We start from the raw sequence: 17,355 nt of genomic DNA on the forward strand, positions 1-17,355 counted from the left end.
AAATCATTTCTGGTGGCTTCGAGTCAGGGCCTAGAGTTTGGAGTTACTATGGTTTGAATCAGAACATCCCCAAGATTTTTGTTACTGGGAGGTCATTGACACTTTACAGGGCGGGGGGCGGGGGAGGGTCATGTCATTGGTTGCACCTTAGAGAGGACTTGCGGGCTCTAGTCTCATTCTCCCTGTCTTGTGTTTCAGCCATGAGGTGGGCAGTTTGCTGTATTCTCCTTGTTGGCTTCTGCTCTGCTCTGGGCCCAAAGCCACGGGGTGCATTCGTCATGGAGTGAGACCTCTGGAACCGTGAGTCCGAACAGTCCTCTCTCTCTCTCTCTCTCTCTGTGTGTCTTTGTAAGTCTGAACCTGCAGGTTTTTGTCCAGCCACCAAAACCTGACTAGCCACAGTCATACGAGGGGAAGTGCTTGTTGAAAGTGCCTGTCCTGTCAAGAAAAACAGACAACGATAATTTCGTTGCAAGTTAAGAGTCCCACCTGTGGGCCTTATGGGAAAGGATTAAGATGGACTAAGGAGTCTGGGCCACTGCAGGTGACCTTGAGGCCAGTTTGGCCTTGGAGGTGGCGACAAAACCTTCAGTGTCCTACCTTCATTGCTCAGGGCTGGGAAAGGGAAATGAGGCTCAAAGTGGAGGTGCTCTGGTGGGCCCCCGCTTTTGAAAGCACTTGTAGGAAGAGACATGCATGTGGGCGGGTATAACAAGGCCAGTGCTGAGATGCCAGTGTTCCCAATTGCCCCCCCCCACCCCATGACTGTTAAATATGATTTTTTATTTTTGTTGGCCCCAGGAAGATGTCCTTTGTTGAGCGAGTGCCTTACCCCCAACACCGTCGGGTTATGCAAGGCCCCATTGAGCCAGGACCCCTGTGACGCCTGGGCAGGGCAGATGATCTCCGTGATTCTGTTCTTGTCTCCTAGAAAGAAAACTACATCCCCTCACCCGCACCCCCCATGAATGGAATAATATAATATAAGCAGTGGCTCTGTTCATGGGAACTGCTGGCCTTGCAGCTGCTGTCATGGTCCCCTGTATACTGGGGACAGCAGTGAGACCCTAGGGTAGTACAGTTAGACAGCTTTACAGGCCTTGGCAGCCTCAGGGGCTGTGTCCTGTGTTTATCTGGGGAGAATGGGGTAGTGCCAGAAGGGAGCAGAGCCTGTCTGCACAGCATGGCCTGGCTTGCCACCACCACCACCAGGCAGAGAGCTGTCCCCTGGGCAGGGCCCAAAATATACTTAGTAATAGGATCAGGGGTGGAGGGGGAGATTTGTTACCCTGGCGGGTCATCTTAGATTTCTCGGAAGGGAAGGGGGGGGGGTATTACACCACCTGGGTGTGGCTGATCCAACCTCCACACATGTGCCCGAGGCGGCTGGCCAGTGTGCGCAGCTCTGTATCTCTCAGATCTACCACCCTGGCTGTGCCTGCAAGGGGCTTGGGGGCAGGGGAGAGGTCAGACTTGGCTTGCTATTTGCACTGGCGCTGTGGGATCGGCATCGGTTGCTGTCGTCCACGAGTCTCTTCCCCGCATTCAAGAGACCAAGTGAGACCAGAAGGCTGAGACCCCCCCCCCCCAACTTCCCTTTACAGCAGCAGTAGCATCTGCAGACAGATCAGCGACGGCGCTGTCTGCCAGCGGTGGAGATAGAGGGAGATCCTCTTCTTGCCATGACGAGCTGGGAGGAATCGCTCCATCTTGTGGGTGCAAAATGTGGGAGGAAGCACTCGATTTGGTGATCAAGCTAGTTAGATGCTGTTCCGTCTTGTCTCACGGCAAGACCGTGACTGTGGAAATATGACTTCATTGGGAAATTGGGTTGTTTCGGGGGTGAATTAAGCTGAAGTGCAGTAGGGTAGGCCCTAACCCAATATGACTAGTTCCTTATGCCAGAAAGAAATCTGGATGGTGAGAGACATGCATAATCACCGGAAAGGTGGTTTGAAGCCACCTGGGGTGGAGATGGCCATCTCTAAACGATTGAAAAAGACCTTCCAAGGGCAGCCACCTCGCAGTGAGGTCGTGATGGCCAGCTTCCCAGGCTGTGACAAGATAAGCGTTCACACCTGGAGCGGACATAAACCAGACAGCTTCAAGCTGACCATGGACGCATGAAGGGCTCCTGCTCTGTCAAGCCGGGCCTGGATCCATAGATTGACATGGCGAATCTGTGTAGTGGCCTGTTGGGTGGCAGCAGCTGCCCGCTGCCCACTGCCCACTGCTGTGTTCTGTGCTTCAGACTGCCTTGGCTCCGGCTAAATTCATATCAAGGTTAGGTCTTCACCCTTTATTATCTAATGTGTAGGAAGCCAGTGCTTTATTTCTCAGAAAAATGCTGTACTAGGGCTGGGAGGGCTGGCTTAGTGGTTAAGGTGCTTGCCAGCAAAGGAACCCTAGTTCATTTCCCCAGTACCCACGTAAATCCAGATGCACACAAAGTGGCACATGTGTCTTTAGTTTGTCTGCAATGCCAAGAGGCCCTGGCGTGCCCATTCTCTATATGCCGTTCTTTCTCTCTCTCAAATATTTTTTAAAAATGTTATACTAGCAGTAAATTGTTTGAAGTATAAGTACCAGAGGTATTTGTAATCAAGTCCCTTTAATCTGCGTCCATTTACACAGTTATCCAGAAAAGTGTGTTACTGTTTTTGTTTTTTTTTTTTTCTTTTTCTTTTTCTTTTTCGCTTTTTTGAGGCAGGGTCTTACTCTAGCTCAGGCTGACCTGGAAATCACTCTGTAGTCTCAGGGTGGCCTCGAACTCATGGCAATCCTCCTACCTCTGCCTCCCGAGTGCTGGGATTAAAGGCGTGCGCCAGTACGCCGGCACTACTGACTTTTACATAAAGGGACAATGTCTGTTTACTTTGGGGTGTGGTCAACATCCAGAAGCCCCTTCTTCTACACACAGCATGAGGCAGGGTTTGCGGTGTGGTAGACAGTAGTCGGCTGTTTTGACAGCAGCCACAGTTCTCAGCTGATGATTCCTGAAGGTGGAGCTTAATTCTTGGGGTCTCAGAATGCTTGGACAAGTTCTTGGAGTGAAATAAATGGACACTTGACCCAAGAATAAGCCTTCTCAGTTCTGAGAGGGCATCTATCCTCAAGAGAGTGCCCATTGGTAAAGGCCTCTTGGAAGGCTACTGGCTCAAGATACCTTTTGTTTCAAGTGAGAGAGACTCTGTGAAAAGCTCTGCTCCCTAACAGGTCACATTCCTTAAATTGTTACATATAAAGTTGCCTTCACTTATATTGTATTTTTTTAAAAAGACATAGCTTTTCATGTGCCGTGGTCAGTGGCTGTCCATTTTGTTATAGCAGTTGAATTGATCCCTCTTCTCTTTCTGAAAGCCAAGTAGGTTCTCGACAATCACCAGTTAAACGACACATTCAAAATGAACTTGAATTCATCTGGTGGGAAATGTTCTCTCTCGTAAAGTGGACTGCTAAGTGCTCACCGCTGTTGTGTGGCCTGTGTTCACGAGTCAAGAGGAGTCTCTGCGTTGAGGTCTGCAGGGAGCTGAACCCTGGGCAGCCCAAGGGAAGTGGGGAAGAAGGAGAGCAAGACCACATGGAGGAAGAGCTTTGGACTGGCAGAGCCGAGAATCACAAGTCCATTCATGTAAGTCTTGTATAGGAGGCAGAGTGCACCACGCAGTGTATACATGCCCATATTGTAGTGGGTACTACTAAACTGTGACAGGGTGGTATAGTGGACTGAATGTTAGCAGCACGAAACAAGATACCTAATCAGCTATCAAAGAGAAGAAAGAACAAGTGGCAGCTGATAAGAGTGCTTTGTCACCGTAGACAAAACCCTAGTGGTTCCGTGTTGGCTATAGGCAGAAGCTTATATGGTCAGAATTTGGAAGGGCATGATGGCCAGATGCAGTTACTAACATTCAAATGAACTTTTTCCCAAACAACAGGTGATTAAAGTAAAGGATTTATTGTAATCTGCTTACAGTCCTTTGCAAAGACAGACATGTTTTTGCATAAAGATATAAATTGCTTCATTTTAAACTAATTTAGTGTTCTTTTAATTATATGAAGAAGTTTTGGTGAATTATGAATTGTACCAAACCAAGATTTTTTTTTTTTTTAAAGAGCAATATGGTACAAAAATAAGAGCAGACAGACAATTTGGACTGGGACAGGCATTCAACAGTGAATTCAGAATATGGCTTTGCTGTTTAAAAAATCGAGCAAAGTTCCTGGAAACACCCAAGGAGCCAGTAACTTTGTTAATACAAAAAGCTGATGCAGACTGTCTCCATCTCAAGCCCGATTAAGAGGAAATTCCCATTTCGCAAAGCAATGACTTGGAGCTGCTTTTGTTAAGCCATTTCTTTTCCAGAGTCCCCTAGTCTGCATGCGGTGTCTTTGACCGCCTTCAGAGTACGGCTTCCATATTGCTGTGCGTGTGTAAGTTGACTGTGTGTAAAGATCTGCCTAGAAATGAAACTCCTGAAATTGCAACTTAGGTCAGAACAAAACCCCTCCCTCGGAGTACAGCGTGCCCAGGGGGTGTCTTTCGAAAGACAAGGCAATGGTGCCTGCGTGGGGAACCCTCTGGAGACAGGCATTCATCCGTTCTCTGCATGTCCTCATTTCAGCTTTGAGCTATAGCTTTTAGGTGTGATTTCAGAGCATCGATGACAATCGTCACCGCTCTGAAAAGATTCATTTGGCCTCTATTTGAAGTAGATGTCTTAGTGCAATCTTATCGTTAATTCCCCCCCCCCCCAAGATACATATCCTTGTGTTTGGGGGCAAGAAGAAAGTCATAAGTTGCATCACTGCTGGACAGATTAATGATTTAAAAATTTTAGTGCCACTGTCTTGCTTATATGATCTGTAGTGTTTTTGTTTTTCTCCAAAACTGTTTGTGTACAAAATTTTTTTTTTTCTTTTTGAAAACCTACCTTTTAAAAAAATCTAAAAACCCTCTAGCAATCTCCGAGTCTCCACGCCGTTCTGCTTAACCCTTGCCGAAATGGATCTCATGCCAATACCTCCTGCCACGATCGCTGTGCTCCCACGAGTAGTAGTTTCGGGGAGTGCAGGGCCCTGTTCTGGACCGGAGGCAACTGCCTGGTCTCTGACAGCGGACAGAGCGCATGGAATCGTTTTCCTCCAAAGGAGGGAATTGGATTTTCTGAAACGGGAGGAGAATTGCGCTCTCTGAGCTGAGCGAGTCTCCAGTCTCCCCCCTCCTGCGGGAGCCTCCGCACTCCACGCCCAGGACCTCTGCCCATCCAGTGGCACCTGCCGGGAGTGGCTCCCTGCTGGAAGGTAGGACGGAGCAGAGGTCTATGACTGGCATGCTTGAGTCGCACAGACAACCCCACGCGGGAGACCGGGAATAAAACCAAAAGTACAGAAAAAGTAGAAAGGCCTAAAGACAACCGAAGAGGTTTGGGTGTGGTTATTTACAACAGAGACTTGTAAAATGGTAAATTAGATATGAAGCTTAAAAAAAGGCACAGCTTTTCCCTTCTTTAAATACACTGTAAACGATTCATTATGCATGCAGGACGTTTCACTTTACAAAAACAATTTTACCTTGTTTAGACAAAGATAGTACTTAAATAGTCTCCAGCAAAATAGAATTCTTTCAAAAATACTTTCCCATTCATCCTATTAACCATTAAAGATTTTTTTTTTTGTGTGTGTGTCATTTACAAAAAGTTCCATACATCTTATTTCAGGTCCTTCACAATTTATACATACAGTAATGTACAGCACAGCGAAAGACTGCAAAAAAAATTATTGGTAAAGCCAACACAATAGATACTAGAAATTGAAACCAAGGCATCTAACATCTTATCCATTCTAATTAAATAATAAGTGGACACTAACAAGAGTGTGTATGTGGAAAACCGTGCCCACGCGGGGCCGCCGTTCCACGCCACATGTTCTGTTATTACACGACAGGAATCTGTATATATTTTTTTCTTTTTTTGTGTGTTTAAATAACAAAAGGATATTAATGCCCCATATTGACTATACGTTTTATGTGCAAACCAAGGGTAAGCTTTTAAAAAGTTCGTTAGTCCTTGAACCCTTTTAAAACAAGCGAAAGAGGAACCAGAAAGTACACGGCATAGTTAAAACTTCCATCTGTTAAAATATCAAAATCAGAGAGTTATTGACTAGAGATATGGCTTTTCATCCAGAGGAACGGGAACGTGTTTCTAAGCGCCAGGCAGTGGCGGAGGGAAGAGTTTCTTCCGGTCGGGTGGCTTGTCCCAGCTCCAGACCCTTGACGTGATTTTCAACTTGAGAAACCGCCAAATGAGTGTGAATCAACCATGGCATGTTTAAGAAAAAAGAAAAAACACAAAAAGGAGGGGGGAAAGAGCTGATTTCTTGGGTCCTTTGCAGATGTGGAGCAACAAGGGGAAAACTTAAGGCAAAGTTCTGCGGTCAGACTTGGTGCATCACTTCCTGTGGAAGTAGAGGGGCTTGGCGTTGCCGGACTCCACCTTGGGCAGCTGGTCGCTGATGATCTCCACCAGCATGGCGGGGAACTCCACTTTCAGCGCCTGGGACTCGCGGAAGGTGTAGAAGCAGAATTCCAGAAGATCGCTCACCAGCTGCGACAGACAGATGGGATGAAGAAGGGCGTCAGGATGCCAGAGGCAAGTGGACGGTTATGGAGTTCACAGTGCCCAGGTCACTGGTGTACCCTCATCTGCTGTGACTGTGTGTGTGTGTGTGTGTGTGTGCTGGGGAGGTGTTGTCACAGAACCACCCAGAAGGGCAGGAAGCGGGACACAGACCCCTGTCGGCAGGTGTGGCCACAACTTCCACCAGCTGCCCTTTTTCTAGGCCCTTATTTTAGGAGGTGAATGAGCGAGACTCCCTAACCACAGTTCATGTGAAGTGGTTGACTCGAGTAAAGGGTTGTCTATCTAGCCCATTTCTCAATCCTGGGGATGAGAGAGACTTCCAAGAGTCATAAATGTGCATTAGCCTTTGTGATTACTTTTCACATATTAAGAATATAATTTTAGGGGCTGGAGAGATGGGTTAGCGGTCAAGGTGCTTGCCTGCAAAGCCAAAGGACCTCAGTTCGATTCCCCAGGACCCATGTAAGCCAGATGCACAATGGGGGGAGGGTGCACGCATCTGGAGTTCTTTGCAATGACTGGAGGCCATTCTCTCTCTCAATTAAAAAGAATGTAATTTTAGCTGGGTGTCATGGCACCTTTAACCCCAGTACTTTGGAGGCAGAGGTAGGAGGATTTCTTTGAGTTCAAGGCCACCCTGAGGCTTCATAGTGAATTCCAGGTCAGCCTGAGCTACAGTGAAACCTTACTTTGAAAAACCAAAGAAAGAAAGTACAATTTTAGGGCTGGAGAGATTGCTCAAGGTGCTTGCCTACCAATCCTAGGGACCCAGGTTTGATTCCCTAGGACCCACAAGGTGGTACACGTTCTGGAGTTTCTTTGCCTGGTGTTACCCTGCCCTCTCAAATACGATGTGCTATTTCTTTCTGATTTAAAAATCATATTCTTAATTCCAAACCCAAGGCTGCAGTTTGGATGAGTGTCCTGGAAATGCCCGTGTGTTGAAATGTGCGTCATGAATGGAATGCTGGGCCCTTCATACCAACTCCATGTGCCACTTTGCACATCTAGTTTTATGTGGGTACTGGGGAATTGAACCCAGGTGGTTAGACTTTGTTGGCAAAAGCCTTAACTAATTCTCCAGCCCAAATCTTTTATTATCTCGAGTATTTATTGCAATCACAGAGGGGTGACTAACCCATGTTATTGTGTCATACAGCCAGGATGTTAACCTCTTCAGTGATAAAAAGACTTCACCAGAATCACTGTATTAAGACTGAAATCAAATTCAAGTTTAAAGTATCAGTCGATAACTATGGGGTAAAGGCCTTTAAGGCACTCAAGAAACTCAACAGGGAAATGGTGATGCTTCTGTTTATGCCTTGGTTTTAGCCTCAGCTTGTGGAATAATGGTTCCAAGGACTTGGAGACAATAAGCTGACATAAAACAACAACAACAACAAAAAACCGCCACCATCCTGGACAGACCTAGCTTATGTGTGTGAGTAAGGAGGTAAGTACTGGGCCTATTTCTTCATCGGTAAGTGGGGGAGTACCAGCAATGGCAGCTCAGAGGTCCCTCTGAAGTACTCACTCTCCTGTTGCTCCTTCAACTGTCAGCCATCATTTTCAACTAAGGGACAATTTGCAAAAACTGATCAAGGGCATCACGTTCCTTTTTTTTTTTTTTTTGTTTGTTTTTTTTTTTTCCAAGGGCAGGGTCTTGCTCTGGCAAGACAGGGAATTCTCAGGGTAGCCTCAAACTCATGGTGATCCTCCTGCATGCTCAGATTAAAGCATGTGCTATCATGCCTCTCTTTTTTTTTTTTTTAAATGAGGTATGAATGAGCCTTAGGTTTTGCCTTTCCAAGAAAAATACCCTTTAAAGAATCCAGTGGCTGCATGTGTGGAGCCAGTTTCACCTCACTCCCTCATGCCTGTGAGGGAAGACTTTTGCCTTTAAAAAACAAAAACCTCCAGCACCAGGCATGGTGGCTCATGCTCCTAATCCCAGTTTTGGGAGACAGAGGTAGGATTACTGAGAGTTCCAGGTCATTCTGGGCTAGAGTGATGCCCTACCACAAAACGAAAATCTTAGATCGTGGCTCCTGCCTGTAATCCCCACATTCAGAAGCTGAGGCAAGAGGGTTGCTAACTAAAAAGCTACATAGAGACTCTAAATAAGCAAACAGATGTTTTCTTTTGAGGTTGGAACACATGGCAAGCCTCCTGAGTGCTGGGATTGAAGGTGTGAGACACGACATGATGAAAACCAGTTTCCTGAGTGGAATGACTGACTGGGGCAAATGGAAATAGGATACACTGAAACGTATGCTCTGTCCACAAGTCCCAGCTTTTATGCAGATACCTAAACTCACACATGAACAGATGGCTTGACTATAGAAGGGAAATGGTCTGGGGAACAAAGAAAACTAATAGGAGGGTGTAAGAGCCAGGCAAGGGTGTGCTCAAGCACATTATATAATGGCCTTACATAATAATCAAGAAAAGTCTTTAAAGACTATGGACATGAATTCATGTTAGGAAATATGAAGTGTCCTACAGCAGAAGGCATTTTTATTGCCACCTGTGTCAGGAAGTTGACAAGATCATTTCACCACTCAGCACTGTATTTGCATAATTCATTTTCTGGCAAAAAAAATTAAAAAGATTCTTTATAAGAAGAAATATTGAAAATAATCCAGTGACATAAAATCAAGATCTAAATCTGACAAAGACTAAACTAAATTTAAAAAGAATGAAATGGCTGGATGTGATTATAATCCCAGCACTTGGGAGGCTGACGCAGGATTGTTGCAAGTTCCAGAGAAGACCTTGTCTTTAAAAATGCAAGAAATAGGTTTAAAATGATAGAAAAAGATAAATAAAACATATGTATTAGGTATAATAACAAAATCAGAAATTAAAAAGGAATTTAAAATTGTATCACAAGAGGGGAGGATGTAAGAAGATGGTATTATATGTAGGTAAGTAGAAAAACAGATTATTGGAGATGGAATAGCCTAAATGAGGTCAGGGGAAGAGGGCATAAATAAATCATATGGAAACATACTTTTCTGGACAGTAGTGCACCCAGAAGCCATAGATTATTACTAGAAAATCTTCAGTGCCGGGGAGGTCCCTGATGCCCTCAAAACATTACAGGCCATTGCTGAGGCTCTTGGTTTCCCACCAGGAATGGATGGTAAGACCCTATGCTGAAGACTCCACCGATTTGGGCTGCAAGGTCACTGAGAATTCCTGCTAGAGCTGAGCTTAAAACCACCTCCATGTAGACCAGCTGACAGAAAGCAGGAAAAAAGCCACACTGCATGCAGTTCAATGGGGGAGAGAGAAATCACCAGTGAAGATACTCAGCAGTGGACACTGAAAGCCTTTTATTAGGCCAAATGAGCCAGTGGGTACAATAGTGGCATGTCTGTCATGGAGGAAACCATCGCTCTCTAAACTGGACTAGAGGTCTGCTCCATGGGAGAGAATACATGCCTAATACTGAAAATCTATGGGTGGAGAGGTCATGAGCCTTAGGAGGGTAATACCTGCTGCTGTCTGGTTAAATGTATATACTATGCATATCAAACTGTCCAGTAAGCACTTCTCTTAATGTTCATAACCTTATATTAATGCTATTCTCACTTTCGGTAGAGAACCTTCTCTTTTCAGATGGCAGTGACCTTGGGAATGACTCAGAAGGCACCATTGGTACTGAGAAGAAGTGACAGAGGAGTGCTCAGCACTGCAGTACCTCTATCACACCTTCCAGGGCTCAGGGTCCATTGCAGAAGAGGTGGCAGAAAGAATGTAAGTGCAAAAGGAAGGCTAAGACTACTTACAATGCACTCTTCCAGACACAAAATGGCCTGGATATCCATGACCTCACAGTGCCTGACACTACCTACACAAGACCATCATAATAGGAGGAAAAGATCATGACATCAAAATAAAAGAGAGATTGATTGAGAGGGGGAGGGAACTATTGGGGTTTATTATCTATAATTATGGAAGTTGTCAGTAATAAAACAATAAATTACAGATAAAAAAGATCTTTCAGGAGTCAAAGGTAGGGTAGGACTCCTTACAAGGTGCTCCTCCAGACACAAAATGGCCTGGATATCCATGACCTCACAGTGCCTGACACTATCTACACAAGACCATCATACTAGGAGGAAAAGATCATGACATCAAAATAAGAGAGAGACTGATTGAGAGGGGGAGGGGATATGACGGAGAGTGGAGTTTCAAGGGGGAATGTGGGGGGAGGGAGGGTATCACCATGGGGTATTTTTTATAATCATGGAAGTTAACAAATTTTTTTTAGGGCTGGAGAGGTGGCTTAGCAGTTAAGCGCTTGCCTGTGAAGCCTAAGGACCCCAGTTCGAGGCTCGATTCCCCAGGACCCACGTTAGCCAGGCGCACACGGGGGCGCACACATCTGGAGTTTGGTTTGCAGTGGCTGGTAGCCCTGGCATGCTCATTCTCTCTCTCTCTGTCTGTTGCTCTCAAATAAATAAATAAAAACAAACAAAATTTATTTAAAAAAAATTTTTTTAAAGGATCTTTCAGGACTATTATGGGAAAACTACATACCAACAAGTTGGAAAACCTAGGAGGAAATAGGTAAAATGACCAAATCTAACCAAGAATGTATAGAAAACCTGAACAGAACAGGGTTAAATTAGTAATCAAGAAAAGCTTGGGACTGGATGGAGTCACTGCCAAGTTTTAAAGCTGATGTAATGATAATTCTTCGGAAGACACTCCATCTTGAAGGCCTGCATTACCCTGATGCCATAGCCAGACACAGACAAAATCCTTCTCCCAACACAGTCCTATAAAATTACATCCCTGATAAACTCAGCTGTGCTGGTGAGGACCGATACTAGGGTTGCACTCTAGCATCCACACACAACTTCTGGAGCCGATAACCAACTTCATCAACTGTACAGGATACACAGTCAACATGTGGCAATTAGAACCTTTTTTTTTTGAGGTAGGGTCTCAGGGTGGTCTTCCTACCTCTGCCTCCCGAGTGCTGGGATTAAAGGCATGTGCCACCATGCCCAGCAAGAACCTTTTTAAATATATTGGTAAGGAAATTGTCAAGGAAGAAATCAAGAAACAGTAACTCCAAATAAAACCTAGGGATAAGGCTGGAGAGATGGCTTAGCAGTTACGGCGCTTGCCTGAAAACCACCCAAGTTTGATTCCCCAGGACCCATGTAAGCTGGATGCACAAGGTGGTACATGTATCTGGAGTTTGTTTCCAGTGGCTGGAGGTCCTGGTGTGCCCATTTTCTCTCTCTGATAAATTTATCTAAAGGAAGTGAACTCTATAATGAAAATTCCAAAATACTGTGAAAGATATTAATGAAGACCCAGAAAAATGGAAAAGCGTTATATATTCACAGTTTAGAAAACTTGTCAAAACATCCATATTCCCATGGAAATCTCTAGACTCAAGGAGTTCCTATTCAAATACCAATAGCATCTTCACAGACTAAATAATCCAAATACATGTGGAGGCACAATGGCCATGGAATAGCTAGAGTGATCCAAACACAGATGAAAAGACACTACCTGACTCCAAAAAGCAGTGTAAGGAAAGTCATCGAAACAATTGCCAAGACCCATCCAATAACATAGAACTCCAAAGTCAGCTCAAATATCACTGGAGAACAGATCGCCTCTTGATTACGTGGTGTGTGGAATAAATGTATCCATATACTGAAGAAATGTCAGCCCTTGCAATGCATGTTATGCAAAAATCAATTCTAGATACGTGAAACCCTTAAATGTAAGAACCATGTGCATGAAATTTTTAGAATATAGGGAAAGGGCTAAAGAAATAGCCCATTGTGGTAAAAGGCTTGTCTCTCACAAGCATAAGGACCTGAGTTCAGTTCCCAGTACTGGGAATTGCTGGATGTGGGGATGCAGAGACAGGAACACCCCTGGAACTCACTGGCTAGTAATTCTGGCCTACTTAGCTCTAGGCCAATGAGAAAGCCTGTCTCAAAAAGGTAGATGATCTTCCTGAGGAGGGCATGCAAGGTCCTCTGGCCTACCTCCACACACACACACACTTACACATGCAAGGAAAAGAAAATACAAGAGAAACACATTGGGACATTGGTCAGGAAATTTTCTATCTGAACCTAAAAGTGCAAGGAATCAAAACAAATGTGATTATGTCAAACTAGAAAGCTTTACTAATGTGAAAAGAGTAAAGAGAATCTATAAAATGGGGGAAGTACTTTCAAACTAATCATCCAACGAATGATTAATTTCCAGAACATATAGGGAACAGACACTAAAAACAAACTGATTTCTGAAAAGGGACAAGTGACTTAACAGCTATTCCTCAAAATAGGGCATATAAATTTGAAGAAATGCTCAATGCCACTAACCCAAACCATGACATCATCTCATCTCCCCCAGCTAGAGTGGTTGTTACCAACGCCAGAAAGAAATATGTCATTGGCAGGGATGTCTATTAGTTCAGTCTTTATAGAAACCTGTGTGGAGGTACCTCAGAAAACTCTAGATAGAATGGCCTTGTGATCCGACTACCCTAGTACTAGGAATACAGTCAAGTAAGTGGAAATCAGTATGCCAACAGCGACATGTGCCCCAGCATCTTTCTCACAGTCCTTCAAAATAGGCAAGAAATGAAATTGACCTAGGTGTCCATCAGTGAATGGACGGATAAGATGTGCTACATCTCCACCATGGAATAGGATTCAGCCATTAGCAGGACAAACTTGTTATCTGTAGCAACATCGATGGGACTAGACCTAATGTTAAGCAAGACGAGGCACATACATCCTATCACTTCTATCTGGAAGCTAAGAAGTTGGCCTCAAACTCCAGATGGGGGCTGGAGAGATGGCTTAGTGGTTCAGGTACATGCCTGAGAAGCCTAAGGACCCAGGTCCCTCATAAGCCAAATGCGCAGGCGTCTGGAGTTTCCTTGCAGTGGCTAGAGGCCCTGGAGCACCCATTCTCCCTCCCCTCCCTCTGTCTCTAATAAATCAAAAAGAAGAAGAATGGGGAGATTAAAAGAGGACAGAAAGATAGTTGGGGCGGAGAAAAAATAGAGGAGAAGTCAACAGAGAAACAGGTCTTTTAAAAAATTTGCAAGCACAGAGACAGAATGGGCATGTCAGGGCCTCTATCCACTGCAAACGAACTCCAGATGCATGTGCCACCTTGCACATCGGACTTTATGAAGGCACTAGGGAATCGAACCCAGGCCAGCAGGCTTTCTCGCTCAAATAAAAATAACAGCAGGAAAGCTCATTAGCAAGTAAGCACCATTAACCACTGAGCCATCCCCTTGGCCCTAGAATGAATAGCTTATAATGCTCTATAGCACAGAATAGAAGAATAAACTAAAATATTGCAAGGAATCTAGTGTCAAGGACTTTGTCCGTTACCCTGATTTGATCATTCCAACTGTATAGCCATATCGAGGTGTCCTACTGTACGCACGGTGCCATTACTATGTATCAGATGAAAATAAATTATAGAACTTTAACCATAAAGACATCTCAGTTTCTAGACAATGCCAGCCACCACTGGTATGACTACCTAACAGCCACAACTATTAATTTGTTTTAAAGTTGGGACTCTGCTGTGTGTCTGGTGCTGAGGACCCACAGTGGGATCTCCCAGCTCCCCTCTCAGGTGCTGGTTTGGGAGGGCCGAAGAGCTGTTCAGAAAACTGGCTGCCGTACATGATTAGGAATCAAGAGATGAGTCCTGTGACATCTGGAACAACATATGTTGGGGCCACTTCGAAAGAGTAACAGTGGGCCAGAGAGATGGCTCAGTGGTTAAAGGCAGGTCCCTGCACAGCCTAATGGCCTAGGCTCGATTCCCCAGTATCCACATCAATCCAGATGCACGTAGCGGTCCCTGCATCTGGAGTTCATTTGCCCATTCTTTCTGTCTCTCAAATTATACATGGTTATATACACATACACACAAACAGTGGGAAAGCTTGTCAGCGGACCTGACCCCCGGCTTCAGATACAAGTTGCCTGACAGCAGCTCTGACACAAATGGGTCATGCAAAATAGGAGCTGGATTTGCCAAGTCCCAAGTGCAAAGCCTGCACGTCAGAGAACCTGCTCTCGGGGATGGCCCCTGGGCCTTGGTGCCTCCATCCCTTACCTGCAGTACCTGAATCAACATGTCCTTGGCACTAAGCATGGCGTGGGAGGGGTGGAGCGGCTGGCTGTTTTCCTCACAGGTTGGCTAGGGACAGGTGTCCCAGACGCTGCTCACTGACCATGCATGTTAACGCGGTGGCCTTTTCCACCCACCTCTGTCCTAGCTCCCCAGACAGTGGAAGCAGCTCATTTTTAGTCAAGAGCGGGTCCCTGGGGCCTCTCTTGACGCTTCGGTCATCTGCGGAGGGATGGGGACAGAGGGCCTGACGTCAGAGTCAACACGTGTGGTGCGACAAGCGGCCACAGGCTAAGTATTGAATTCTGCAAACATCACCTCAGGGGCCACAGAGTGGATGTCAACACCAACCCCTCTCAGGCAAAGGATCATCTTTGGATGCTGAGACAACTCGGACATGCCAGATGAGCTTCTGAGCTGCCAGGCTTGCGAAGTGGTCACTGTCGCTGGGTGGCCCATGCCGCTCTGAGGCCAAGGACCTGGGCAAACCTCAAGTCCTCTATTAACCTGCAAACTAAGCTGGGAGCCTTCTGCAGGGATGGAAGCAGCTTCCCCACTGCAGGTTGAAGAGCACATGACCCTTCTAGTCCAGGCTAATTTCTGCACCAAACTCTCAGCAGCCCTTTGGGTCTTCCCATTGGCTCCCTCCCACCCTGGCCCACCACAGCACATGGCCTCAAGCGTAGCACCCATGGGAGAAGCCAGGCACTCAGCTACACAGATTCCACAATGAAGAATACACAAGATGGGGCTGTTATGCCAGTCCAGGGAGGCCAGAAGCAAACATGCCAATGGACCCCAGGCACGTGTCCACAACAATCACCATCCCCCTTCCCCCGTGGCATTCTCTGGACCAGAAGAGGCTGGTTTATCATGACATGCCACAGTTCAAGGGAGGAAAAGCCAGACCCTCCCAAAGGCCACCTTCTAAAGCAAGTCACTTCAGGATGGCTGTGTGGATGGCTCTCTAGGACACAATAGAGCAATCTCTTCAGACAGTCCCTGAGTGTGTCTGACTTATTCCAAATGCCCAGTGCATGGAAATAACCTATTTCAACAGTGCGTTTTAATGCAACTTACTACTCATTTCTGTCAATATAGAGAAACTGGAGTAATTCTCATGAGCAGCCTCATTTCCTGGTACCAAATTAATACTGCGAAACTTGCCTTTTCTCCCTGGGATCCCAAGTTCCAGCGGTGTGATTAAGCTGAGCAGGATGTGACATCAAGTACATGCCACACCTTGGGATCGTGTTCAGTCCCCACGGCTCCTCCGTGGGGTGAGTCCAGTGCAAGAGCAGAGCCACAGTGCGGGGGACACGGTTGGGCACTATTAGCCAGAGGCACAACCACCTTCACTGTGGACAAATGGCCTGCCATCTGCTGCTTCAGTATCGATTCCCTCCAGCCTCGCCAGGGAGGCATCAGGGAAAATGGAGGGGCAGGGACCCTAATTCTGATCAGCAGCAAGAGTCTCGCCACACTCAGAAATCAAAGACTTGCGTACACACACATCTGCTCGCACCAGAGAGGGGCAGCAGATGCCCCTGCCTGATTCTAACCTGCTAGGCCATGGCTATCAGGGCAGCAGAGGAGCCTGTTAAAGTCACAAGGTACTAATGCCCAGGCCCAGTGGATTCGCCTTTTTCCTCCTGTCTCCACTGAGAGCCTTGCTGGGGCAGGCAGGCTGTTCCCACACGTATGGCTTCTCAGAAGGCCTGGGGGAAGGGTCTCCCTTGTCACACGACATAGATGCTGCCCTTACGAAGTCACACAACCACCTCCGCAGCACAGGAGTGTAAAGGGACAATCTTGCTGAAGGAGGTGCCATGTGGCTTCAAGAGCACATGATGAACACACTCAGTTCTCCAATCTATCTGCTGACGACTGCTTACCTGGCTAGGGAGTGAGCTTTTGTCTCAGATGACCCGAGCATGCTGGGGAGGCTGGAAGCTATATTTTTAAAGATCAAAATTCGATAGGGTTGCTGAGTGCTAGTGAGCATGCTCAAACGCTCTTGGGGTTCCATCCCCAGTACCCAGAACAAACTTAGCCAGCTATGTGGATGGATTTCAGGCAGAAAACACACAGAGGACTGAAGGGGTGTCTCAGTGGTTAAAGGTGCTTGCTTTGCAAAGCCTGACAGCCTGGGTTCGAGTCCCCAGTATCCATGTAAAGCCAGACACAAAGAATGGCACATGTATCTGGAGTGTCAAGAGGCCCTGGTGCACCCATGCTCTCTCTCCCTCTCTACTTGCAAATAAATAATAGATATTTGTAAAACACAGAGAATCAACTGTAAGTACTCTAACACTAATAGCTTAACTGGCCACAAATGGCTAGTGACTAGTTGGTGTTCCAGAAATAGACTTGTGAATACTGGAAAGTAACCTGAAATGATTATACAAGGAGCTTGGCCTTCCTTCAAAATAAAACAGGTTTATTCTTATCTATGACGCCAGATGAAGAGGCAAAACCCACAAAACACAAACAGTAGTACATCAGAAGTAAAAGATGGATATTAAAGAATGCTACTAAGAAAGTTGTAAGGCAAACAAGG

The 17,355-nt window shown here is 45.9% G+C and overlaps 1 protein-coding gene across 4 annotated transcripts in view; it reads right to left on the bottom strand.

Moving 5' to 3' along the window:
- Positions 1-3,939: 3,939 nt before the first annotated feature.
- Nr3c2 (nuclear receptor subfamily 3 group C member 2) overlaps positions 3,940-17,355 on the bottom strand; it is a 397,495-nt gene continuing 384,079 nt past the window's right edge. For all 4 annotated transcript variants that reach the window (XM_045131380.1, XM_045131381.1, XM_045131378.1 and 1 more), the window contains exon 9: positions 3,940-6,608. In XM_045131380.1, the coding sequence (XP_044987315.1) occupies positions 6,453-6,608 (156 nt within the window). In that variant the 3' untranslated portion in view covers positions 3,940-6,452. The remainder of the gene's footprint in view (positions 6,609-17,355) is intronic.

This window comes from Jaculus jaculus, chromosome 12 (assembly GCF_020740685.1).
Source record: "Jaculus jaculus isolate mJacJac1 chromosome 12, mJacJac1.mat.Y.cur, whole genome shotgun sequence".
Lineage (NCBI taxonomy): Eukaryota > Metazoa > Chordata > Mammalia > Rodentia > Dipodidae > Jaculus > Jaculus jaculus.